This window comes from Chenopodium quinoa, unplaced genomic scaffold (genome assembly GCF_001683475.1).
Source record: "Chenopodium quinoa cultivar QQ74 unplaced genomic scaffold, ASM168347v1, whole genome shotgun sequence".
In the NCBI taxonomy this organism is placed as follows: Eukaryota; Viridiplantae; Streptophyta; class Magnoliopsida; order Caryophyllales; family Amaranthaceae; genus Chenopodium; species Chenopodium quinoa.
The window spans coordinates 67,210-94,848 of record NW_018742931.1 but is presented as its reverse complement, the minus strand read 5'-3'; the positions used below and the strand labels follow the sequence as shown (position 1 = coordinate 94,848).

Sequence of the window (27,639 nt, the reverse complement as noted above, 5' to 3'; positions counted from 1 at the left end):
GAGCTCCACCCAACCGGAGTCTTCGTGGTTTTGCAGGTACAGGCGGTCGAAGGGCATTCTTGGAATTGTAACTCTCCCGCATGACACATCAAAAAACCCCGAAACAAATATGTAAGTAGTTTTGTGCAAAGACTATCTTTATACTCCGATCCTTCTGTCCCATATATAATTTATGACACGATCAACTTTACACACATGTCAATGCACTAGTTTGACTTTATTATTATATAATTCAATATTAATGAAAATTATTTTAAAAATTATATTATGAAACTTTATATTAATACCTATCTAACGACATATTTTATAATAAAATATGGTTTTATTATATTAGTAAAAAAATTATGGTCAAAACTAATACGTAAATAGTGAAAAAAGTCCAACGTTTTAGATATTTTGAGACGGAGAGAGTATATAAAGATATGACATTATATTGGGTCAGTGGATATGTTCTTCAATCTAATCCTTCGTACTTCTAAACCAAATACATGAAAGTAATATCATCTTTTTATAAGTATTACGACGTCCTATGTACTATACGAAGTAATTACTATATATGTGTGTCTATAGACTATAGTACGGAGTAACGTGAGAGTAAATACTTATTAGAGGAAATTAACAAGTGATATGTTATATGTATACACAGTACGAAATAAAAAATAAAACAAAATTCTAACAATATTACATCATATCTATAATGTTATCTAGCCTCCAATGTTAAGTTACTATACGCATTACCAGCTATATCGTCTCCCTCCCTCCACAATTCATAACACCATACAAATTTTATACTATTCGCATTTCTTATTACTTGCAACAAATAAAACATAAAATATATTTCTTTGTTACAAATAACAAGAAACAAAGAGTAATAGTACTATTTTATTTTTATTTTTAAAGAAAAGGTAAACCGAGCTTTTTATACAAATTTTATAGCAATAATATACAGTATATTGATAATAAAAATAATCTCGTGCATGGCGGAGATAAAAATACAATATACTTATATGAATAAACCAATCTAATCATTGTGCTACAAAGAAAATAATGTCGATATGTTTATGGCAATTATTTACAAGTGTCACTATTATTGTAAAAATTGATTACTATAAAATTTAATTTGGTAGATAGTGGGAGAAAAACATACAAATATCTTTCAAGTTGAATAATGGTCTCTTTGAAAAGATTAATAATAAAGCTTATAATATACGAAGTACTTCGTGATGTATTATTGATTTATTGGAGAAATAGGTCGAGTATTGCATGCCTTTGAGTTGAAATGGGGTGTTGGGGGACAAAGGTGGGCCTTTATAACAGATAATTATTAATATTATTATACTATAAAAGGAAATAATGGGTCCCTTTTCAATTTGGTTTATGGGCTGTACTCTGAACATAGGCCAGGCTTTGAGGGATCTAATTTGGATTTGTGGACTATTTGATGGGCCCAAAAGGGTCCAATCATCTCCTTGCTTGAATATTGAAACTAAAATTTAAGGATTTTTTCATTGGTGGTTTTGATAGTTATAGGTGGTGGTTGTGTTACTTGTTTACTATTTTTGCCATTTCAAATAACTTGCAATGCAACATCCTTGTCATACATTTTAAGGCATTGATGTCATGATCCGATTTTTTTAATTGGACTTGAGTCGGATCATTTCAAGGTTTAGAACGAGTTAATTCAAAGTTAAAATCAATTTTCGAGTCGTTATATCAGATCCAAATTTAGTCTCAAATTAAGAGTTTTGGTAAGGTAGACATGTCTAATTATTATATACTTTAAGGTTTTCGTGTTAGTTTAAAGAGCCTATTTAGTATATCTGGTAAAGAATTTGAGTTAACTCTTTACTAGTTTTAAAATTTAGTAAATAACTAGTATAATTTAACCATAAAAATACAAACAACCTAAAATTTCTAAAATATGAATTATATGATTCATCTCCACTTTATGGTCTAGTTAGTGAGTCTCCATCAAACCTCGACAAAAAGTCTATAATTGGTAAGGGTGTAGCCAAGTGTTACCAATAGCAGACATAATTTGATTTGATGTTTGTGGTATAATTTTAAAACAATTGGAGCTAACCCCTATTTATAGGCTAACAAGGTATTGTTAGTGCGTCGTTTGTGGTCTAATGTTGTCATTTCGGTTGTACCTTTTCTAATTTTTTTTTTCTCTCTCTTCACTATTTTGGTTAATTAGGTGTAATGATTTAGATTGTAATTTTCTATGATAAAGAATGTTGGTAGGGTTATGTGGCTTATTGCTTCCTAGGTTATGGGTTGATGCTTCTAGTACTTGCTTGGATTAGATATTTAGATGATGTACATCAACAACTAATTATGTGTTTTGTCTTTTAATTTTAATCAAATTCTTCAAATCTTCTTTATTTTTTAGGGTTAATGTAATGAGAGGGTTGCATTGGTAACATAGTTCACTATCTTATGGTTTTGCTATTGTTAAGTTTATCATGGTACCGAGGAACTACTCATTCCAAACTTGTATTTTATTTCATGATTATCAATTACCACCAGTCATATCACCTTTATATGGTAATGGATGGTAATGAAAATTATAGGAAAAAAAACTGTCATTATCATGGGAATAAATACATACTTTCTTGCAAATTTATGAATAGAACTATTTTTATTTATCAAACAGGACGAACGTACTTTGTTTCTTTCTCATTTTTCAATTAAATTCTTTTTTTATAGCAAATATAAAGTAATTCTCGATGATTCATATAAAAAGATCTACTTCGTACTAAATAGTGAATAATCACAAATGTCCAACACATTCAATAATCAATAATACTTGTACTTGTTAAAGAGTGGGTGGGATTTAGACTTTTTAAAAGAGTGAGTAGCTACTTAGCCGATAGAATTGCACGAAATTCGATGAATGATTAGGTATGTTGGTACATTGAACGGCACTATTATTATGATTAGGGCTATGATTAGATTAGTAGGACAATAACATGAAACATTGAGCCACACTTCTAGCTTGTTTGTTTAAGGGGCAAGTATAAAATGTTATGGGTCATCACCATTTCACCTTGCTACCTCTTTTAACCTTATCTTCTCCTAATTTGACTTTTATTGTGGAATGGAAGTATCATGTCATTTTTTTTAGTCTAAATTACAATAAAGCATCTTTTATGATTGCTTGCACATGGTTATTGGTTAGAGCACTGCCAAAAACTTTTTGGTTTGATTTGTATTGTGGTTTCATTGAATATAAGAACCACCTATTCTTTAATATAATTACACATTATAATAAATTGTTGAGACACATACATTTATTTTTCCAATTGTTTGGGAATATCAACCTACTTTAGTTTCTAATTTTTGTAAGCCATGGCATATAAATTATCGCCTTATTTAGACCTTGTTTATCATTGTTGTCCTTTTGTAAACATATGACTCTCTTTACATCTTTTAGTAAATTGTACTCTATACTATATATGAATTACAACACCACTTAGTTTTAAGTTAAATTTGAGTAAGATATTACTTTTAATGTTTTAAAAATTCATAATTCACAAATTCTTATATGTGGCTGGCCACACCGTGAGACCAGCTATCATGAGGGTTACTTCGTTAGTGTTATAGGGGTTACCCAATCAGTGTTCACGGGTTACTTCTCTAGTGTTATAGGGGTTATTCGGTCAGTGTTACAAGGATTATTCAGTTTGTGTTTTAGGGGTTACTTTGTTTTTTTTATAAGTGGCCACACGATGTAGCTAGCCACACACAAGATACGCTATTCTTGATTATTAGTTTTTTTTATTTTGACTGTAAATATTTGTCGATACACATAATTGACCATTAATATCAACTTTTTTTTTTTTGGATATTCTTGAATCACTCATTGAAAAGAAATCAACTAAAATTTCATATTAACATGTTTTTCTTATGCATTAGAATATTACAAAAAATCCATCAAAATTGTGAATTGTTATAAGAACATCAAATAGAAACAAAGGAAGTTTACCTTAATGAATCTTGTGTAACTTCAATCTTGTGATGAGTTCAAACCTTATAGTACAAAGTTGAAATTATGCGAAGGTCTATTAAATACTATCTCCGTTTTTTTTTTTGACACGTTTTAACTTTAACACTATTCACTCACTCCCCTTTGACCGTGTTTTGTACTTTATATATAATGAAAAATATAGTCGTGTGAGATCTTGTTAGATTCGTCACGATATATATTTTCAGAATATCAACTTTTTATAATTTTTGTTTATCGGTAATTAAAGATATTAATGGTTGAAATTGTGCATTGGAAAAAGTGACTAAAAAAAACGTGTCAACTAAAAAAAAACGGAGGAAGTATTAAATTATTATTATATTAATGCAAATCTCATAAGTAGATCATCCATTATAATTACTAATACATGGCATAATATTGACACAAGCACGTGAAAATTAGCTTTATAATCCAAGTGGCTTACACAAGTGTCATGCTTAGATATCAATCATAATAACTATAAACAATCATTGCTATAATTTGTATCGTGTTGGTTAAATCCATTGTCTTGATTTTGTTGTAGCATAATTGAGCTGAAAATTAAACTCAATAAGCGGCGTGGCCGGCTTCTAGTACAAAGAACTTTGTATTTTTGTATTATTATTATTATTGCACGTCACTCTCAGAGCATTTTTATATTTTATTTTTATGACTAAGTTAACCTAAGATGAGTAAACTCTATTTTAGACCTAGGTAGTAGTATCTAAGATTTTGGGTTGTTAATAATTTGATATATCAAGTCTTACTCGGGGCACTTACGATAGCTATTGAGTACTATAGACTTTTCTTATATTTAATCACTAAGTTCGAGTAATCCGCTCACTAATGGTGGAAGTATAAAATTACTTAGTCAGATTTTATTAAGTATTTATATATCTACCTCACTAGAGTAGATAAATTTTCACCGGATTTAAAGTGATGAATCACAGCATCCAAAACAAGCAAATAATTTAGAACAAGGTTTCTCTCTATCAATCAATTTACTTTCAATCAAAACCCAAAAAAAAATTGAAGAGTGTTGGTGTTTATCAATCAATACTACTACATTTTGGTATGTAGTGCAGCAACATTTACACTAAATTAAAGCTTAAAACACTATTATTTTGGGTAGCCTACTCTCTATACATTTCTCACCGCAGCTATCATCCATACCTTGGCTCATTACAGAGGAAATACAACATAAATGTACAAAAGGGCATTCCTGCCCAGAGAAAGCACCCTGAAATCACTGCCTTAAGAAGAACCAAGATTGGAAGTGCAAGGATGCCATTCTTCCTAGAGACAGACGATAAATTACTCTCATTACCAGAGAAACGTTCTAAAATATGGGCACTGCATGAGTCTCATTTCATCCAGGTCCTGCACATTCCTCCCACACAAGTCTTCTCCTTACTGTTATCACTGTTGGACAACGGTCGCATCTGAAGCTCATAGACTCAGCAGCCAGCAGAATGTCCAAATTTTATGTTGATTCCACCAAATACCATATTGGATCGACAGAAGATACAATGGCATGAAAGAGGAATATATTTCAGGTCACAGTGCATATAGGAGATTAATCCAGCCATTTATCTTTTCATCCACAAGCTGCTATCAACTTTTGAAGTTTTTGTGCCAAAGAAGACTGGTTTTTACTCTCATACACTTCAATCAGTGATTTTATTGCCTGCAACACTAACTCTCTTTTTTGGTTCCTACAGAAGTCCACTTCATCATCTTGCTGAATTCTTGTCTCAAGCGATGAGCACGAATCTTTAAACCAACATTCAATGAACAATGCTTTCTGAAAGACACAAATAAAGGCAATGAGCTAAACTTGCATATTATTATTTATTTATTTATTTTTATAAAAAAAGTAATCAACTTCAGTAGTACTACAGTAGAAGATAATGTGCAAAGTCATTAGCAACAGGAAAACATTAGAAACAGAAGCTAGCTCCAGCATTAGAGGATTTTTACAAGGTTACACCAAGCCACCAGATCCTATTATTAATTTAAGTATTAAACGTGTGACTGTTATAGGAGAGATTTGGCTATATTGCATAACTATACATCAGAGACCACGGAACCTGTGTGCTTGTCACCAACAAATCATTTGTGGAGTAGTTGTGATTAGATATGAAAACAAGCAGTAATTTGGTAACTATATACGAAAACTTCATAATAACATGGATGCATAATATGTACAACAAAAGCATATAAAAGCAATAATCTTTGTCATATGTGGAGTATAATATTAAATAAATACTTACTTTGAGGAGAAACTCTTTCAGTGGTTCATGACTGTTGCTTGAGCAAAGACCAAGTACGTGAAGCATGCTTGCGGTCAGCTGCATCATTCGAAAAAAAAAGAATTATAAAATGATAAAACATATCAACACATCATAAAATTATAAAAAATTCCAAGAGGAAAAATCACTCATATACAGCACTAAATATCACAAATTTAATAAAAAAATTAGCATATTCTAATACATAGAAGAATCTTGTAGTTGAGGCCTTGAGGGTGGGAGCATGGGTGTGGACTGTGGAGCACTTCATAATCTTCATTAATCTATTCATTTACTGCATTTCCATAAACCTTAATAATCATCATTTAATAAAAAAAATATATCTTTAATAATGTATGGTCCAGTGATAATAACTTGAAGATTTTCTCTGTTCCATCTATTAACTTACAGACAAATGACATGTCCCCTCAAGTGTTCAAACATAATAAATTCATAACTTCAAGGGGGCAGATACAGGTAGAATGGACACTACAGAGTCTATAGCTATAAAATATAGTTCTAGAAAGAATAAAGTTCCAACAGAATATAGTAAAAGCACTGCAAGCAGGTAGTTCGGCAACAGATGACACCAAATTTGAAATTAGCATGATTCAAATAAAGCAAATACTTTTGCATCACAAATTCATTCAAAATTCCTGACCTGCTTCTCCAGAGCAATTCTATACTTGAAACTAGGAGTTGAATGTTGGTCTGTTGTCAAATTTTCAAGAATGTGTTGGATACTTAGAACAACATCTGAGAACGAACTGCCATAATCTGAAGAGAGAAGAAACCAATAGATAATCAACAAATAAATAACTAAACTAATTAAATATTATTAAAAACCAATAATACAATCAAAAGAATAATATTCAAAGTTCTGGTATTGGGAGAAAGATATAAGATGTATAATATTTATTTTTAATCAGGTAATCATTACATTTTGGACTAGTTTTCAAAAACTTAGGTCACCAGTTACAACTCTGTACCAAAAAATACTACCATCCAATTTATGTTGCCACAATACACTGAAAACAAAGCCTACCAAGAGATAAATCAAAAGATAGATAATACACAACTCTCTCTATCGATCATGTTTGCATATCTGGATGAAAACATGTCTATTGACAAGTCAATCAAAGGTATTGAATCAAACTCATGTACCTTTTGCTTGAAGATGTTTACTATTGGAGATAAATATCAGCCATCTCTTAGTTTTTCCTTTAGGCCTTCACTATTAGACATGCTGTTTTTTTTATGTAAAAATTTCTATATTCCTTATTTATTCTGCCTACTTAACTCTTGTTTTTGTTTTTTTTTTTTTTTTAATTTTATCAGAAACTTGAAATGCCAATACACTATTAGCCATTTTACAACACCAATGCAATGTATCCTGTCGCTAGATAAATTTGATTGCCAATGGAATAATTAATAATTCTTTAATCTGTGGTCTTATTCTAAATGACACTTGTAAAATGAAGTAATTGATGCCACATTTATGAGTGGTTAAATAGGATAATTATTATAATTGATGGTATGATACATATATTAAGCAAACAACATCAGAGTGAAATATATAGCAGATATTATGGGTGAAGGGAGCTGAAGTTTGATTAAACTTGACACTCACCAAGCACTGTTGATGGAACAGCCAAAGCAGCAGCAGCTTGTATCCGGATTTTGTAGTTGGAAGAATCACGAAGCAGCAGTAGAAGAATACTATAAATTGACGAAGCCCTGCCAGAACATAAGATTCGACAATTTATAGATTTTTATAGAAGAGACAGAAATAAAAGTGACAAAACCAAGCTATATAAAAAGACAAGCCAGCTGAATATTGATATCCAGGGAAAGGCTGAAATTATCCAAAAGAGCTGTCAAAGGAAAGGTTAAGGGTTGAAGAGAAGCAATGAGTAAAGCCATTGTTCTTTGCCATTCTTCACACATAACTTAGGCAGCTTGGCTTCTTAATAGAAAGGAGAAAATATGCTATCATACTTAAAAGAAAAACCTCAGGAGAAAAGTTCAAAATTCCGCAGAAAATAAATATAATGAAATTCTGTAGATAGTAGAACAGCCAGGCCCAGCAAGTACCATTTCATATGAACTGCCACTTACTTAAGCAGATGCCTTGATCAAATAAGGTTAATCAGGCTGCAAGGCTTTCCTAACAAGATCTAAATGCCTCTACCATGGCAATTCCCAATGAAGATTGCTTTGGCTAACATTAATGTGTAAAGGGGCTTAGGGGCAGCACAAGCACTAGTTACTGGGTTCAAACGGCATCTGGAAGCCAAAGGTTTCAAAAAGGATATACACTTTTGTAAAAGGGTTGGGTTTTAATGAGCTTATCTAACTAAGTGGTATATTTGGTGACAATACAATGTTCTAGACTGTACACCTGATGACTATGTTATGTGCTAGATCCATTGTGACCCGTGGATTTTTTCAGAGTGTGTGTTCAAGTTCCTAATGTTGATTGTTGTAACATTAAAGAGATGGAAAACCCTGCAGTGTTTTGCTCGTACGGCCAGTTAATATATAGAGATACTATGGTTGAATTTAGGAGAAAAATTCCTGATAGCCTTCTGCACATCCTTTTAATTAGCATGTTTTTTTCGCCTTTTGGTCTCCAATATGTTACATAGATTTTAAAGTTAAATACATGCTTATCTAGTGTGTGGTCCAAAACTCCAATATGTTTCAGAAATCAGCAACCCTGATAAAACATTCGCTCTTTTGCTTGGAGCAGTCCTGGATATCTAGGTCCTCTATACAGTAGATTTCTCTTTCATTTTTAATAAGAGAGTTCTCACGGGAACAAAAGGGTTGAAAAGGAGAGGAAATAGCCAAAAAAAAAGAAAAAGAAAAAGAGCCAATTACCAATCCGTTCGCTGCATTCTCAGTGATTCATTCAGAAACAAGTTACTTAATGCATGACAAACATTCCATTGGACCTGCAATAAAGGCCTTCTATTAGAAAGTTGTATTTAGAAAGAGATATACTAGAATAACCAGCAAAAACAAAAAATACATTCAAAAAACAACTTACCTTCACATTTCCGGTTGTAATACATGAGAGGAAAGCTTGCACAATTTTCTCCAATAAATGAACACATCCCAAGGGATCTGAAGATAAGGCAGTGTCCCTATGAGTTACAGTGCACTTCCAGGAAAAATTCTCCATCTTGCTGATTCCAGGACATATGACTGGACATTTTCCTTGTTCAAGGGGATTTGCAAACGGGATCACTCTTGAAAGATTACCTAGAGCTCTAACAGCATTTGACTTAATCTGAGGCACAAAATAGGGTCATTTAGCGGGTAGCAGGTAAATTAAGAAGAGCACAACGAATTAGTGTATTTAGGTATCCTAGCAACAATATGTAAAAGGCTGAGGGACCGACGGGCAAATTAAATGAAAATACTGAGATGACACCTAATTTAAAAATTGCCATCTATATAGGTGTGGGAATCATTCATTTGAAGAATCTATACATCTTATGTTGAATTGAGAGCAATGTAATACAAGGGTAATAGAAGTCAAACTAAAGAAAATGAAAGTGAATATAAGAAAGGATGAGATAGTGATGGTGTTCCTCCATCTCTCTCTTTTCCTCATGTCACAACTACTGTAATTTATTTGTAAACACCTTATCTCCTATAACATCACCTCTAATCACTTATGTTTTTCTTAGTTTGACTATTATTACTCCCTTAATTCATTACCCCCAATCCAAGCATGGCCTAAGTTGCATCCAGAGCCACAGTGAAGGAAGATTAGCAATTTCATGAGAACAATAGGTTATATACCAATATGTTCAACAAAATTAATTTATGGATTAACCATGGGCCTATGGCTACATACTTAGGATTTTAATTAAATTATGAGACATGATCACATGAAAGCTCATGGGTTCTTAAGGATTAATAACCTTGAAAACTCATGCTTCCTAAGGATTAACAACATTGAAAACTCATGCTTCCTAAGGATTAATGCAAACAGCTAGTTTCACTATTTTTATAGACATGAACAAACAAACAATAATGATAAAATATAAATGCATTAAAAAGAAGCAAGCTATAAATAAATTTTAAAAAATTAAAAAGAAAGGGTTATGAAGTGCATGATTGAAAACACTAAGAATATACGTAAAATTCCAAACAAGTACAAAGCTATCATCTTGCAATATGGTATACAGATGGCTAGACAGGCTAGCTGATGAAGTCCTTGCTTAAAGCCAAGACCTGGAGAACAAGAGCAATTATCTCCTTACAGCTAGTTAACTCAGCAACATAAAAAAAAAACCCACTTACATCAAACCATATGGGGATTCTTGTCAAAGTAGGTTTGTGGAGGGTAAGAGATGCATAGTTCACCCTTGCACACAACAGGAAGCCCTTTGCCCCTTTCCTCTTTCTACAGGTAAAAGACAGAAGAGCAATTTGGGGAATTGACTAATGCTCTTGTACTAAAAACAGACTCAGCTGTCAGCTACTTTTCTTCAACTTTAAGCAACAAGAAGATTGATAATATCCTCCTCTCTTTTTATATCCTTATTTTTTTTTTTTTTAAATGACGAAGAGAAGTGTCAGAAATAAACAAAATACATGCCAAAACCAGAAACCTCTAATGATAGGTAAACTACCTTATCTCCATCTGTTGTTAGCTTCAACGAACATTCTAACAATGTCACCAGTCGGAAATTTGCTTCAGAGTCTGCAAGAAAAAGATAAACTATAATGTGACATAATCCCCATATTATATGATTCTAGGAGAATGATAATGAAAAGCTGTACACAATTAGCTTAAAGCCATCCACATGAAACTGTGCAAAGCTTTGATCTTAACTTAAACTGAACATATAAAAATAAAAATATACAATAATAATTATAATTTGACCCACCTACCTAAGGAAATTTCAGAAACACTGTGTCGAAATGAGTCGCATATGTTTGCCAAAGCCCAAGATGCAGTGACACGCACCTGCAGCAGAAATATTCATATGAACATATAGCAAAATGAAAAAAATATATATAACATATAAATTAATAGTACGGGGGAGAGAGTTCCATGAATACAGATAGTTTGAGTGCAAGATAAAGCCAATAGAAGATACCAAGACAGGCTGATCATGTGTATTGACCTCCACAGCATTGATAAACTCATGAAGGATTTCTGCACTATATGATTAACCATCCATTTAGCATATTTTGACCATGATTTAAAAACAAGTCACCACAAAAAATTATTTTGGAGAACTTCATATTACCTCTTAAAAATCTCTGGAAAACACGCAATGACACCAATCGCTCGACATGCCGCTGCCCTTACTGAAGGGACTGAATCATTTGCAGCTTTTATCTGAAAATTTTGAAGCAACATATTTATGACACTATACAGCTAGTAGAGTAATAAATCCAGATGAAGAACAGATATGTACTCACACAGGAAGAAAGGATGAACTGCTGCTGCTGCTTCCTAAGAGAAAATAAGACAGCACAAGTGATACCAGCAAAACAAGTAATTGATGCAGCTCTCACCTACCAGACAACAAAAACTCCACAATAAGTTTTATTACAAATTTGAACTGTTTAGCCTGGCGTAATTAGTTGCTGTTGTTAAATAAAAGACTGAAAGAAATATATAGGGGGAGTGCAGGCACGAAAGGTAGCAAACATGAGAAATGAAAATGACTAATGAACCCAGAGAAGACCCACCGCTTCAGACAATGTCCTGCCCCTTCTAAATTATAACACAGCATCAAAGACCAGATTTGGTTATATATTATTTAAGATTCAACTTCTATGAAAAAGATTCATATATATATAACCATTTGGTTTCTCTTCCTTGACAGCTTTGTTCCATAAATAACTATAACAAAAAAGGCTAACTTCAGAGCTAAAACGGATTGCTCACAGGGTAAGAGAATATTTCCTGATTCAACCATGTAAATGCAAGTATGATAGATTTGGAAATATGTCGAGCCACAGACTCATATGACTTGCCTCTTGATGTTCTTGGATAACTGGAGCTATAAAATTAAAGGGATTGATACCTAAACAGCCAGATGACAGTGATATGAGTGGAGTCAGGTTAACATTTAGTAGACCAAGAAATTGAGCTTCAGTGTGGCACTCCTTGGTGGTTCACGTATGTGCTTTAAGGAGAAAATTTTAGAACTAGACTAGGCAATGGATCAGCTACTTTTGCATGAGGAGAATGGCACCGAAGAAAGGCCACAAGAACTTTGGGAAAGTAGGAAACCCAAGAAACTGGTGCCAGCAGTGATGCATACAGAATTCTCAAAGGAATATAGAGCAAATACAGACAACTAATTCACTCTAGGAAGTTCAGTTCAGTGAGCTTTGGCTAATGCTTGCCAGCAAATTAAAGGCGAAATGACCAATCACTTTATCTTCAGACATAAGCTCAATTATTAATAGTTCATCCTAGGCAGAGACCAGGAATAATTTTGCCAGAAACAGTTGTTGGCTTTGAGTAGCCTCTGCACTATTTAAAAACCTGTCAATTAAGCAAGAATAGGAAGAAACAGAGAAAAGATACAAAGCAAAGCTGTCAAGCTGGAAATTTGAAAATCCCAAGAAAAGGAATGCAAATTCACAAAGAGAAAGATGAAAAAGCAGTACACTCAAAAGCAGAGAAGAAACTAGTCGTTCATTGAGGACCCTGGCCTCACACTCCACCCAAATATCAGTAGACAAAAACCAAAATGATGAATAACCCCTTCAAACTACCCATAACTCCCAAACCCTAACAGAGTCGAACCAAAGGACATATCCAATGCTTTCACAGATGAAGCAACAAAACAGAAAACTATAATAGATACGACATAGACCCAAACTCACCTTCTATACTAATGAAACTTCTCCATAACTATTAAGAAAGCTTGTAATGGACAAATTGATGTAACTTTCATTCCTTCACAGACATAACACATGATCCTTAAAAAATTTTACACTTGAAGGAATTCCTATTTTTCAAAATCGTCATACAGCTGTCACCTTCCAAGGTGCTTGCACTATTTATTTACACAAATTTCATAGAAAAAATAACAAATATTTTAAGAAAAACGAATGTGACAACTGAAGGGAGCACATGAATCATTAAATTAATTAGGACAAAGGTTCTTAGAATTCACAGTAAAGTACTGCAATAAGTATGAAGCACTCCTCAAATGTTGGGCTAAAACAAGTACAAAGTACTCCTCCAATGTACAGTAACATCTAGGAACATGACAGGGAAGGAACAGTATAACAAAGCAAATGGACTTACACTCCAGACAAGTCATAAAAAGGTGCTCTTTATGAACACTACTTTGTAAAATAATATTTAAGATTTAGTGTTATGCTGTATCAAAACAATCATCAAAAGTCATGACACACCAATTTATAAAGCCAGCCGATTTCTTTCTTTTTCAGATAAACACTCACAAGCCAAATAATTTACTAAACGCACCATTCCAGATACATGGCATATAGATACGGATATATGTTTCTCAATGGCCTCAGACCACTCTGAGTTTCCTGACAGATTGTCTCTGAAAGGCCCGACATTCTTCAAATCATATGATGGGGCAGAAGAGATTTTCTTGTCACGCACAAAGTCTGACACAAAAGGAGTCTCTGCTAATCGCTCACCGAATAGATCCTCAGTTCCTTTAAATCCAGATACTGCGCGAAGACATTCATCTAAAACCTGGGATAAAAAAGACATCAGAATGGTTTAACAGGTTCTAAAACACAGTAGAATGTCCATTTTAAATTTAAAATAGAGTCATATTGAGAATTTAGCAATCTTCTACTCCCTGAAGGTTTGACACAATAATCTGCCAGACGGCGATGTAAATTATTTTAAAAACAAGAATTACAAAGCAAGGGACTTCATACCTTGACAGCAGATGACACAACCTTATCCATAGATGATAGACTCTCATGTCCAAAAGCTCCTTTTGAATACACTAACCTAAAAGTGTCTGGTCTCAAAATTTGATATACGGTAGCTGAAATTTGTTTCCAACACGCAGCCACTAAGTTAGGGTAGTTGTGGCATAGAGCTTTGAGGGCCTGTAACAAACTTGAAAGAAATTGTAACATATCATCATACTACACAAGAATACAACTAAACAGCTTAGTGGCAGCACAATTATCTGAATGGTGATCAGGATTAGAACAAGAAAAGTTTACAATAAATTCAAAGCTAGACTAAATAATTGCACCATGTAATTAAGCAACTAAAATCAGAAAGAGGGGGGGGGGGGTGTGTGGGACACCATTTACCTGTTATCCACGGTTCTAATCTTTACGGGAAATGCTAACACCATGACAAAATTCATTTACAAAAAGATGTTGATGTTCAGTCAATACCTGGAGAGCTTCCAAACATATTGGTGGATTTGCAACTTGCTCAGCATGTCGAAGCAGAGTAATCAAGACACCTGATCCTCCTTTATCCAAATATAAACCTGAAATCAAGCCTCATATAAGTACGAATTCAAAGTTGGACTCCCAGAAAAATGAAATAATTTAAAACCCCATCAATCATAAATAACACAAAAGAATAAAACCAGTAAACTATTTTTTTATTTTTTTTTATTTTGAAGAAACCAGTAAACTAATTGAGGAATGACAAGTTCAAAAATATTTCTGTAAGTATACAAACCAAAACCTGTATGATAGTGACAGTAAAAGAGACAGAAAGAAAGGAATCACAAATGCACAAGAATTCCATTTGACCACACACTTTCAAGGAATGCAAGAAAAATCTTGGGATATGATAGTGAGTTAAGACAAGATTACAACAGGTAACAAGTTTCAGTTAATAACTTGTCCCTCTACTGCATTAACCAGTCAACAATCTAAGTCTAATTGATTAAGATCATTGTCAAAAAAAAAATCAATCACCCAGAAGAAAGATGTTAATGTATCAAACAGTGCTGGGCAGCATTGATCACTTCTGCAAGTCTGCATGTTGAGACATTTCCAAATTAGTTAACATTTTCAGACCACAGATTTAGGATCGCTAATTGCTCAACTGTAAGTTATAACATGAGAACTAATATTAGCCATTGAAATCCCCAGTAAAGAGGGGTTCAGGAGTGAAGACTATGTGGAAGCCCCACAGTGGGCTCAGCTACTTGTCTTTATTTTTCTCTGATTTCTTTTTACAATTCCACAGATATGCTAATGCAATTATGCATATTAACCCAGTAAATAAAAAAAATAGCCAAAGCATCACAACTAACAAAAGTACCAGCAGTGACTAGGAGATAGTGAGCCAACCTGCAGATATTTCAGCTTCAAACATTTCATTAACATGTGAAGAAGAAGGAGATGTAGATACAGCTCCAGTCAAGCAACTGATAGAAATAGCCTGTGATAGATAAAATTGTGGAAAATTTCCTCTCAATAACAAAATTTAGGACAAACTCAGAATGATTAGTTTCACAAAAATAGTGCAGTCAGAAAACCAGCCAACTAACCAGTAAACTGGTTTGATCATTTTTAAATGAAAAACCCTCATCGATCCTCAATCTAAGAGATGAAAGGACTCTGGGCAACAACTCTCCAGGCATCCTCGTATACCTAAAGAATACATCAAGTTATTAGAACAAATCCCTCAGGAAAAAAGCATATGAAGATTAATCCCAAATTCCCAGTTAACATAAACAAGTGTTCTTCATTCTGAATACTCTCAATTTTTTGAAAGTTTGATACTAATAATCTACTTAATAAGTTACATCAATTTTCTTATATAAACAGGATCTCCAAAAGAATAAATTAGTGGCAAGGATGACAAGAACATCAATGGGGTATAAATAGTAAAATTTAATCTTCTTCTTCAATCTTGGTCGTTTCAATAAAATTGAAAAATCACTGCTGTTTTTCTTTGGATTACATAGTCTGGCTAAATAAAAAGGTCAATAACTGTACATGCAATTTTAAAATTTTTGTCAAAGCGCAAATGGTGGTGTGTTTTGGTTCAAGGATCTAATAAAACTCAATTGTTGCATTACAGAACGACTATTCTGTCAATCATGGATTTTGGGGTTGCAATTGAAGTGTTCAACAAACCCAGTTACAAAACGCTGCAATAAAAACCACAACCCCCTCACCACGTCATTCATTACGTAACAAAAATCTGTTATTGCAGTATGAGGTACATAAGGATGGGAGACATGGGAAAGTAATTGAGATAGACTACTTCCAGCCATACCTCCTCCCAAAAACAATACAGAATGAAGCTTTGACTCTAACCAAAGAAAGAAATACAGAATGAACCCAGGATATGAATCTACACATTAAAGCATGAAACTGCAAGTGCTTTACCATCGTAGCCAAAAGAAATAGTTTCACCAAGTAAACCTAGGGAAAACTTTTGGGACAAAAAATTCACAACACCCCACTTTGCTGCTCTGTTAGCTTCTGTTAATTTTAAGCGATGTTGATACTTACATAATCTCCAGGATGCATAGAAAATCATTTTGACCTTTAAATGAAATCAATTTATCATTTTCCTCAACGGATCCTCCAAAATTCAATGCTCCAAGTTTTGAATGACTCATCTCCGGGGTTTCCCTCAAACAGTCAACTCCTTGTCTAAGAAAAAAGTCCTCCAACTCTTCCTACCATCTAATTATTTCTCTTGGACCGAAGACGTGTTGATGTCACACTCTTATCAGTTATCACAGACTACCTCACCCACCACAACCTCCATCTCCAAACTCTCCAATGAGGAATTTATCCTTCCCTAAAATTCAATACTCCACAATGTCTTGCTCCTTTCCTCAAACTCCATTATTCGACAAATAATCTCATTAATGGAATTTATTCAATCAAAAAGGCTTAAGTCTTTTCAACATATTGAACCCGATTATAAAAAGCGTGAGGTGCACCAAGGCGCATATTGTCCTTGGATCCTAGGCAGGAAGGTATAAGTGAAGATGTGCACTTCTTGTAGGCAAGGCACACCTTTAATGCATATAAATTTCTTTCTTACATGGTGCATACGCTTGCAGTAAAGGAGCCCCACAGTTTATTACAGTAACATTAAGCACCTCTAGCACAAAATTGTCTCGGATATGGGAAATCATGACCTTTTCTTCTACGTGATATATTCTAAGGAAGCTCAACCTCATTTACCATAGGAACAAATGCAAATCAAGCAAAATTTTCACAACTAGCAACCAACACTCATTTCCAGTTCTTGGTCCCCACAATCTCTACAACACTTGAAACCCCCCTATCCCCAGAACAGAATAATAAGAAAAGCCGAGAGGGAAAAGGAGACATGTATTCCAGGCACCAAGCATGCATAATCCTTGCCTCAGATTACATGAAGCTCAAGGTTTTAAAATTTAGCAAGAAATATACAGCAGAAAGAAATCAGACAGTAACGTGCTCTAGACTGGTGTAGCACAGAATAGTAAAGAACAAAAATAACTTACGGTGTGGATGATATCAACAGCATGAGAATCTTGAACAAGGAAGTCAACAGTCCAGTATGCCTCTCGTGTTGAATCAAGTATAGCACACCTGCACCATCAACAGATATTTGTTAGCATACAATATCCATGGGAAATTAAAAGGGAAGAAAAATGATTTAAGAGAAAAGCAATATTTGTTAGCATACAATATCAGACGAAAAAAAATCCTCAACATAAAGAGTTCAGATCTTGTGTATACCAGCGTGAAGTTGCATGAGTATCTGACCCAGAGAGCTTGAGAGTGCCATGTAAGAACCACATTTAGTTGAATCCCTGTATTCTGCAACCTGCAGAGCTACCGAGGAAGGCTCCTCCAGCATGGCAGCAATCGCTGAGGCAGATGCCAGGCGTGTCTAGCAAGCAAATGACAATGCATGATTAATAAGCATGTGTAGGAAGAATGATACAAGGTTCCAGAAAACAAATGAACTGACTAGACAGTGTCAAGAAAGGCAAGAATAATATAACTACTCATAAAATGGCTCTTGAAGCCACATTAGCAGAAAGTAATGCAAAAATGTAGGTTTATCAAATTGAGGCATCAGTACCTTCAGGAATGGATCAAATAACAAGCAAGTCATCAAAGTCGCCTCATACTTCCTGCAAATAAGCAAGCAGCACCTTAAGAAATTGATCAAAAAGCTCAAAGAGATCAAAACTATTTCAATTATGTCTGCAAGGAAAAAGATATGGCAAAGAGGAACCAAATGCAAAATAGCAAAATATGATGCAGAAGAGCACAGCACCAAGATACGCATATAATGATCAAAGAAAAAAGTACAACCTTAATAGTGATAATAAAATTGACAAATGAAAGAAAAATACAAATAAATATGGACAACAAGAGGAACATATTGTTCACCTTGGTTGAAGTACATCATTAGTTGGCAAAAGCATTGTCCACTGGGCAATGAAAGCCTTTGGATCAGCTTCACAAAGATCCTACAAACCCATAATTATGGAGGAAAAAAAAAACAACGTTGAAAATGAGAACTAATCAATCTTAGGTTCAGTAATAAGCTAAACGATAATATGCATGGCACAAAACTTAGTTTATCAGGTTCTAACTTTTTCTGCTTAATGTAAGCTGTGTTCTTTAATCATTTATCAAACAAAGAAGTCCCTCTCACAAAAGATACAACTCACCTTCAGCTTGTACTAAAATAACGGGCAAGGTGTTTGAGTATTATCTAAGAAACTGCAATTATTAATAACTAAAACATTCACTACTAGTACAAAAAATCATAACTTTTACTTGAAAGGCTTCTCATGGTCACAAGAAGTTCTAACAGACAATTTGAAGAATTGCAACTTGCAATGTTCAGAGTAAGACTGGTACAAAAAAGAAAGGAGTGATGAAAAGAGTATCATCGGAGTGAAAAAAGGTATGCCAATCACGGTTTACATCACTAAGAAAATGCAACCCAATATAGAAAATCATTGTGAAGCCCCAAAGGAGCATGAGATGTACTACTCTATCCCATAAAGCTGTCCAACTCATATTAAAGGTTTAACTACCCTATAGCCCTTGCTATTAAGAATGCCTTGCCCCTCTGGATCAGGAAACTCATACAGGTGACAATATAGAAGGTGAGTGAGCAGACCCAATGTCACAACACCAAACTGCCTGTTAAAATGACAAGTGGCTACCTCACAATGCACAAACTGATACCCTACTTGATAACTCTGACAGCACAAGACACACACACCTAAGACACATACTTATAATTGCTAAATGCTAAGTCTGCAGAGTGAAGACTGTCATTTGTGTTGAGCCTCCTCAAAAAAGCCATCACGGAAAGGTTTACTGTCATTGAGACCTGACAATTCCATATGTAATTGGCATAATTAGGGAGATAGGTGTGGAGATTTCAGTAAATGGCTACGGTAAAAACAATAAGAAAACCAGCCCATATACCATACCCTCTTGTATGGAATATCTTTAAAAGTGTAGTTGTAAATCTGCCACACCCCCACTAGTCAAATCACCAAAAGTAGCTCCCAAAGAAGAAGAATAGATGTAACCTTGAACAAGTTTCAGAGGACTGGAATAATACTGCATGACTATTAAAGTGCTAGCAACCAATTCAGTGAACCGCATAATTGCTAACGATCAAACAATGACATAAGGAATCCAGCCCAATAGGGAATCACCATTACCATTTCTCCACCAAGAACATGTCCATATACACCAAATTACCAACCATTCTTATCTCCAGATTGCAAACTAATATGCAAATTTTTCCATAAACACCACATTTACAACCATTCTCTTTCCAAATTACAACCACTCTCTTCTCCCAACCTTAACCAAAAAAGAAATTGCTCTAAAGAGAGACCCACTGGATGTACAAATTTTTGCAGAAAGTGACATACACTCGGGTAAGAGCCAAATGCACTGCTTAGTTAGGGGTTCAAGGCTTCAAGCACATAATAAATTTTAGATGTAAGAATTAAAATAGTGAAGGAAATATATAAGGTAGAAATAAAATTCTCCAATTTTCACCTGTATACAATTTATAGCAGCAACTCTGGCCTTACAGCTGCGCACATTATCAAAATCTTTTGATCCACCGTCACTATCACTGTAGTCAGAATCAGATGATGAACATTCAAGCGGCAAAGAGTCATGATCTGATGATATTTGAGATGGCTTAGTTAGTGGCTGCTGCAGAGAAGAACCTGTCCTCCTGCGCAAATGTGGAGGCCTGTATGCACCAACATCCTTTTTGAGGGTTTCCTTTGAAGTAAACCTACGGCTTGAAGGGCCTGGATCCTTAACTCCATGACAGGATAATGAGCTTGAAGTATTTAGGCCATAAGCTAAAAATACTCTTAATGCTGCTACAAAAGCTGCTAACTGCAATGTCATAATGTTAAAACAAGAGTTGATTCAGTTCAAGACATAAAGCAAAAACCTCATCCCCCAAGAAGAGAATCAATTACTCACATGATCTGAAAGAGAACCCTTCCGATTTACAAGTACAAGGTGAAGACATTGCAGAACTGAGGTGTAAAACCTGCAAAACATAATTTATAAAAAAAAATTAGGACTTCTAACCAACATATTAAAAAATATAACGTCAAAAAATGAGGACCAAGGAAGCAAGGGTAACCACTGGTCACATATAAATATATACTTCCTCCGTTTCTTTATAGTTGCAACACACACTTTTATCACGGTATTTAAGAAAAGTAGACCTCACATGATATAATACACTTTAAATGGGGTTAAAAGGGTTGTTAGGAGTATAATCAAGTGGGCCATGTGCTTTAAATAAAGGTAATATTACAATTTTCACCATAAAAACCTTCCTTTTATAGTGTGTTGCAACTATTGTGACATTTCCATTTAAGGGAAGTGTTGCAACTATAAAGAAACGGAGGAAATATATATATTAACGTAACATTTTTTAAATATTTTTTCAGAGAATTAACTTAGACAATTTAATACAGGGTGCTTACTAGTAGACAGAAAATTCTCTGCATAAAAGAAAAAATATTATTTCTAAAATCATTAGAAAACCAAATCACCCAAAGCAACAAAAGCTCCAATAAACTCACTAGCAGCTATGAGATGAAGCACATATCTACTTTTATAGGACAATGTGAGTCCCCAAGGCTGGAGGCAAGGTTGGAACTGCCTCCTTAGCGAACATAAAGTTCCCCTCAGGCTAGAACTTTGCAGTTTTGCTCCTCCAAGCTGTGTTTGTCACTATCAAATTGACAGGCACTCAGCAATAAAAATCTTCTAAAATGTTTATCAAAAGCTCCTTTCTCTCAAATGAGTTTACGGTGTACTTCTAGACTTTAAGCTAGTTAGCTCTTCAACAAAGACTTTCAAAATAAATGCGAACATTGTAAAATGAAGTAAAAAGATCTAATTATCAGCCTAGCAACTCGGCAGAAAAAACAAATGGTTGAAGGCACATATCAAAAAAATAAAAATAAAAAAAGATAAGAAAAAAAAATTAAAAAAAAAAGCATCCCTCAGCAGCTATTAAGTTAATTATAACGTAGTATATCAAAGCTCCAAACTCCTTTGCACAGAAACAAAACATAGCAGGAAAGACAAGACATGAAACTTTCAACGAGACAGCCTTCCCTTTTCAATAGAGTGCAAACCTCATTACTGCAGTAAGGTTTTTTGGTCTTTCCCATAAAATTACACCACCTCAAACCCAAAGCATAGAAGCTTGCATGTGAAATTGTGCAAAAACACATATCTAATAGTCAAGAACAAATTAAAGAACTCCCCTGGTCTTTTTCAAAGTGGTTATGCTCCTTTATTGTTGATATGCTAGAAATGGAGTGCCTCATAATTCACTCTCTTTATACGCATTTAATCCAACTATTCACTAAAACATGCTCCAATTGGTTCACTTTCACACACCTTAATCTTTGCAAAAATTCAACTAAAACAAACACTATTAAATGAATGGAGTTTCTAAATATCAAAAGTAAATATCTAGATAATACATTGAAAAAAAAAAAAGTACCTTGACAGGACACCATCCTCTGCAATAAGCATCTTGGCCGCAAGCGAATCCATTACTTTCCTCAGAACCTAATTCAGAAAATAGACAATCTAAGTTGTCCACTAAGACATGCATCAAGAGCTTAAAAAATAATCAAATAGTACACACCTCAACAACTGACTGCCAAGTGCCTACTGGAAAAGAAGATCCAACTCTTGCAAATGATTCACTGACCATACAAAAGGCAGTCGTTTGAACTTTCCACAAGCTGGCATGTTGAGGAATTCTCTTCCCAGAGTCACCACGACAACTCATATTACCATTGGATTGATATGAGCCATTCAACTCGGAATGACAGCATACAACAATACGAAGGAGGAATTCCACCAGCTGAATGTTTTCTGATGTTGAAGACCTTCGAGGATCCATGCTGATCAGATGCCTGAGTTATTTATGCCATAGAATTGAAAACAGAAGAACTATATTAGCTCTTCATGTCGAACAGAGAAATGACAAGTGACTTTTAGTAAGACTGAATTTCATATAATAGGCTAAATTTCCTCTTAAGGTGAGCTTTTGAGTAGACTTTGGTGTAGGGTAGAATCAATACTTCAAAAGAGAAGACCAAAGATGGATATTTTGCAGGGTATTTTTATGTTATATTGTTCCAATAGCGAGTCTTTCTTACATCTCTTTCTTTGTTGTAAGAATGTGAGATGGCAAGTAATATTTGGAGGAAGCTATTTGACTTGTATGGGGAGTGCCAGGGTTTCCCTAGTACTGTTTTGGATCTGCTGCAAGTTCACTTTGTGGGCTTTGGAAGGGCAAAGAAGATGATAATATAGTCGTGTATACTTTCATGGCAATTTTGCAGTGTCTGTATTTAGAACAGAATGTGTCTCGGAAATTGCTTTAACTATTGACTTACAGAATAACTTTTAGCTTCTTTGTAGGCAAAGGCAGCGGGGGCTCTTAGCAGTTACTCACGGAAGGAAATTCAACAAAATTGGGTTAACTAATATGTTTTCTTTGGCTTTTTAAGGACAACTTGTCCTCTGTTCATGTAATTTCTGCTGTCAGCTCATATATATAAAAAAATTCTTTATAACAATAAAATAAATAAATTAAAAAAAAGGGAGGAAGTAGTATAATCCAGGTGACCAGGCCACAAAATCCTTCCATCTATTAATATCTCTTTTGTAATATCAAAATTTACTATGCTCTAATTAGACAAAGCAGCATTTAGACACTGATCATAAAATATTATTACATGAGATAGATAGATCTGAATCAGAATGTACATAGGACTACAAAAATATAAGGTTTAAGTAATCAGAAAATAATTTAGAGAGGATTAGCTACTTATTTTGTTATACAGAAATGAAGTAGAATCCATTAATTCGCTCTAGTAATTCGGGGCTTAATTTTCATTTACATCTCAAATGGTTCAACTCAGCTACTCACACCGTCACCAGTCCATTAAACTGCACCCGCCTCCTCCTCTTAATTAAATCCTCACCCAAACCACCATCACCATCCCCGCCTACATCCTAGATACAACATCACCACCATCACAAAGAGCATCCCCCACACTAGAACCCTACCATAGAAACTCTAAGCCGAGCATAAGTGTCCAAACACACTGTTGTCCAATAAAGATGTGTAAAAAAAACTTTTATCTATCCAAGTCATCAAATAAGAATAAGTTGGAATCATAAGCAAGCAACAGCTGAAAGATAACCACCACTTTAAAACCCTCAACAATATCATGCCAGTCCCTACATGATCCTATGACCTAACACATCTAGTATTCAAGGAAAGAAAAAGATACTAAAGGATCCCCTTGCCACAATCCTATGAAGACCTTAAATTATCTAACACATCATCCATTTTAATTTACCACTTCAAACGTATTATTAAACACATCCTATGATCCATCTCCTCTCCCAAATCTCATAGCCCTAACTCTAAAACAATCAGCCATAAGCCTTCTCTAAATTCAGCTTGAATAGAATAATCCTTCAATTCATACTTTAGCAATATCAAATACCTTATTTTATATTAACGAGGCATCTAGAATATGTATACCCTCAAGAGAAGCACAATATTCTACCAACATCATACTCAGAAGCACCATAAACAATCCCTTAGGACTTTTGCTAAAATTTGATAAAGAAAACTTTCAAACAAGCTTAACAAACTTGTTCATACCTTGAATATAGTAACAATCTCATAAAAATCTAACTTGTTGGGTTCATACTGGAAAAGCACTCTAGCACCTTCCCCAAAAATTCTTTCTTATAGCACTATATCAACAAAAGCAATAAGGCTCTGGACCTATCAATTCAATATAGGATTGAACAACTCCTTCCTACCTAAACAAGATCTCGAAGAGACCTCAAATACAACATTTGCAACAGATATCATTACGATAGGCAAACACACATGTTTAATAAATGGACTTCCTATTGCATTTAAACCAGTGATCAAAGAATAACGGGGAAATAGACAGAATGCTTAGTTATATACATGGCTATAGCCCAAGTGCCCAAAAACCCCCCATTAATTGGCAGTTGATATAAGTTGATCCCAAGTAACAGAGATAAACAGGCGAACAACAAACAGGACTTGACAAACCTCATTATTTCTACAACCCACTAATCAACAAGCTTGAACCCACTAAACACTGTCCAGTAGCTAGAATTAGAGGCCAAACAAAAGCTGCTTTCAGACACCTCAGGATAATATGCTTAATGATTCCTGGTAGCTACTTCGTATATTACACAGCCTGAAAAGCACAATAAATATATATGGAGCACTAAACAAACCTTATTGTTTCCAGACAATCCTTCGTAGCTTTTAAGCCAATCGAGTTGTCAGAGACAGATCCTACTCTGACAGCATTTTCAATAAAATACTTTGCTATCTTGCTGAAAGACCCAAGCATTTCAGACCAAGCAGATGAACTCAATGCAAGTGGAACACGAAGAGCAATATTGTAAATCTGCAACATATACAATATAAATGAAGTTGGGATAAGCATAATTAGATAAAATGCAGAAACCAATAGGTTCAAAAATGTGTTGAATAACAAGAATTTTCTCCATCAATGTGACAACATAAAAAATGAAACACAGTTTGGAGTCTCTTGCTTTCTTTTCTTCTCTCACTCGTGCTTTTCTAAGAAATCTTATGCATACCCCAGAATAATTTAAAGGAAGCTCCAGATAATCTTTATGGACACCCTCACTGTTAATTAGTTAATTCATATTATAATTTTAGGCACTAGTCTATAGCAATAAATCAGAAAAAACATATGGCTGAACAGAGGTCAAGAATTCAGGTCAGCAAACACGAGTTCTTGAACCAGATAACATTCAGGATCGCTTTGTCAATAAGCCCATGTTCCTTTAACTGAAGCCTTGAAGTTCACTTTTATGTATTATACAAAGTAGCAGGGTAATCCACAATAACTTTGCCAAGTAGGCCATGTTCCTTTCAATTTATCTTTACCAAACAGACCTTATATTACTATATTAGCAGAACAATATCTGCCACAAGGTTTGAAAATTAAAACATATAGGAGAGCTTTATTTATTCTCATTGTATTACACATGGATCTGTAGATCCGAAGACCAAAGCTGCAAAAAAAAACTACCTCTTTCAATCTAGTATGAAAGTCAAAGTTGAACTATATTCTTGATTTCTAAATAATAATATGAAGTAGTTGAAAATCCCTATTCAGAGAACAAATATGGCAAATACTTTAAGTAAAGTCATCTTCCTATTGCCACCTCTTTCAATTCTTTTCTATCAGTAAGAGCACATACAGTAAACATTATGAGTTGGTCATTTTCCTCTTGCCACCCTTTTTTAACTCTTTTCTATTGGTTATTGACAATATAAATGCATTATTCATAAGCACATCTAACCTCAGAAGTATTTCTTTGGGGCAACTTAAGTTTCCATTGACCTATAACATAAAAGCATAAGGTCCTATAATGTTTAATCCATTGAGAATTAGAGCCCTAGTCGCGACATTGGAATTATCTCTCGCATATAAGAGAATGGCTAGTTGGCCACTAAATCAAAGTAATATAACCCCAGCATAATCTAACGATTACATGAAATCTAGCAACGATTCCAGCGATAGCTAATAAAGTTTATTTTTCAAAACTTAGAAACCAAAATGCAAATCGCAATTTACTTGTGCAAAAAACCCCTCCTCAATCTGAGCCATAGCCTCATAGAGCCCTCTTTTCACAATTAAGCATCCATCTATTTTCAAAAGTTTTATTACTTTACGACATAACTTAGCATGAAAATGAAACTATACACAAGAAGTTACAATGACAGTACCAGATGACATATAAGATGCAAAGCACGCCCCATGCCTTCATTCGTGCAATTGCTCGAAGCTGCCACATTCAAAAGATACATCAAATCCGACGTAACCTGAAATAAAACAATCCTGATCAACATCCAACACGAAAATAAAAGAATGAATAAGCAACAATACAACAATGCAATACCTCATGAGGTGGAAGCAAAGGAGCAGCAGCAACAAATAAGTTAAAGTGAGCGAATACGAGTTCGTCGATCACGGGAAGAACACTAATCAAAGTGTTAGTAGAATGAATTTGAGATTGAGTTTGAGTTTCATCCCTTAAAGTCAAAAAAGCCGTCCTCCATGATCTCACTAACACAATTGAATTAGGCAACTCTGTTTCTTCGGCCATTCTACCAATTTTTTGTTTGACGATCAAATAACAATCAAAATTGATATCATTTCCTTCTGCTGCGTAAATAAAAATTGATTAAAGTTTGCACTTTGGGGAATAATTAGGGAAGAAAAAATTAAAAAACTGCGAAATCGAAAACAAGCAGTTGAAAATTAGGGTTCAATTACCTGGAATGTGCTTCTTCAATCGCAGAAGCTTCGACTCGTCAGGAAATGTTAGGGTTTATAGGATTGATATTTGCATCATCAAATTTTAGCCATTTTTGGAGGGAAATTGACTAATTGAGGTATGTAAGGGCTGGATTTATTGTTTACCTAAATAGATTAAGTCCCGTGCCATACATAAAGCCCACAAAATACACTTAGTTTGACACTTTTGCCCATTTGTAAAATCTTACCAAAAACGAAAAATTCTCACATCGAAAAATGTGGAGCCATACTGGGTCGCCGCGGGAGACCGGAGAGCCGAGGGACGTTGAAGAGTCGTCATCGTCGCAGCAAAACGAGGTAAAACATCGTCGTTTTAACGATATGACGGTCGGCGTCTGGCTGGACCACCACCACCATGGTCGTGGCGCCTGGCCAGGATGCCGGTACCATGGCAGTGGCGCCT

The 27,639-nt window shown here is 34.5% G+C and overlaps 1 protein-coding gene across 2 annotated transcripts; it reads right to left on the bottom strand.

Annotated features, from left to right (window-relative positions):
• Window positions 1-5,048: 5,048 nt before the first annotated feature.
• On the bottom strand, window positions 5,049-27,311 carry LOC110728369. Of its 2 annotated transcripts, none has more exons than XM_021908013.1 (28): window positions 27,195-27,311; window positions 26,818-27,083; window positions 26,645-26,740; window positions 25,114-25,289; window positions 22,454-22,727; window positions 22,307-22,374; window positions 20,758-20,827; window positions 20,314-20,667; window positions 18,670-18,749; window positions 18,356-18,407; window positions 18,007-18,160; window positions 17,769-17,856; window positions 15,804-15,906; window positions 15,604-15,694; window positions 14,689-14,786; window positions 14,212-14,388; window positions 13,781-14,020; window positions 11,749-11,844; window positions 11,574-11,665; window positions 11,421-11,484; window positions 11,212-11,287; window positions 10,950-11,020; window positions 9,353-9,595; window positions 9,184-9,257; window positions 7,931-8,037; window positions 6,962-7,077; window positions 6,283-6,360; window positions 5,049-5,813 (listed from the first exon to the last, which is right to left on the bottom strand). In XM_021908013.1, exons 2-28 carry the CDS (start codon window positions 27,022-27,024, stop codon window positions 5,607-5,609), a joined length of 3,552 nt encoding a protein of 1,183 aa, XP_021763705.1. In that variant the 5' UTR covers window positions 27,025-27,083; window positions 27,195-27,311; the 3' UTR covers window positions 5,049-5,606. The 2 variants fall into 2 exon arrangements, with proteins under 2 accessions (XP_021763705.1, XP_021763706.1); XM_021908014.1 differs by having other exon boundaries at window positions 26,818-27,080; window positions 27,195-27,310.
• Between the last annotated feature and the right edge of the window lie 328 nt (window positions 27,312-27,639).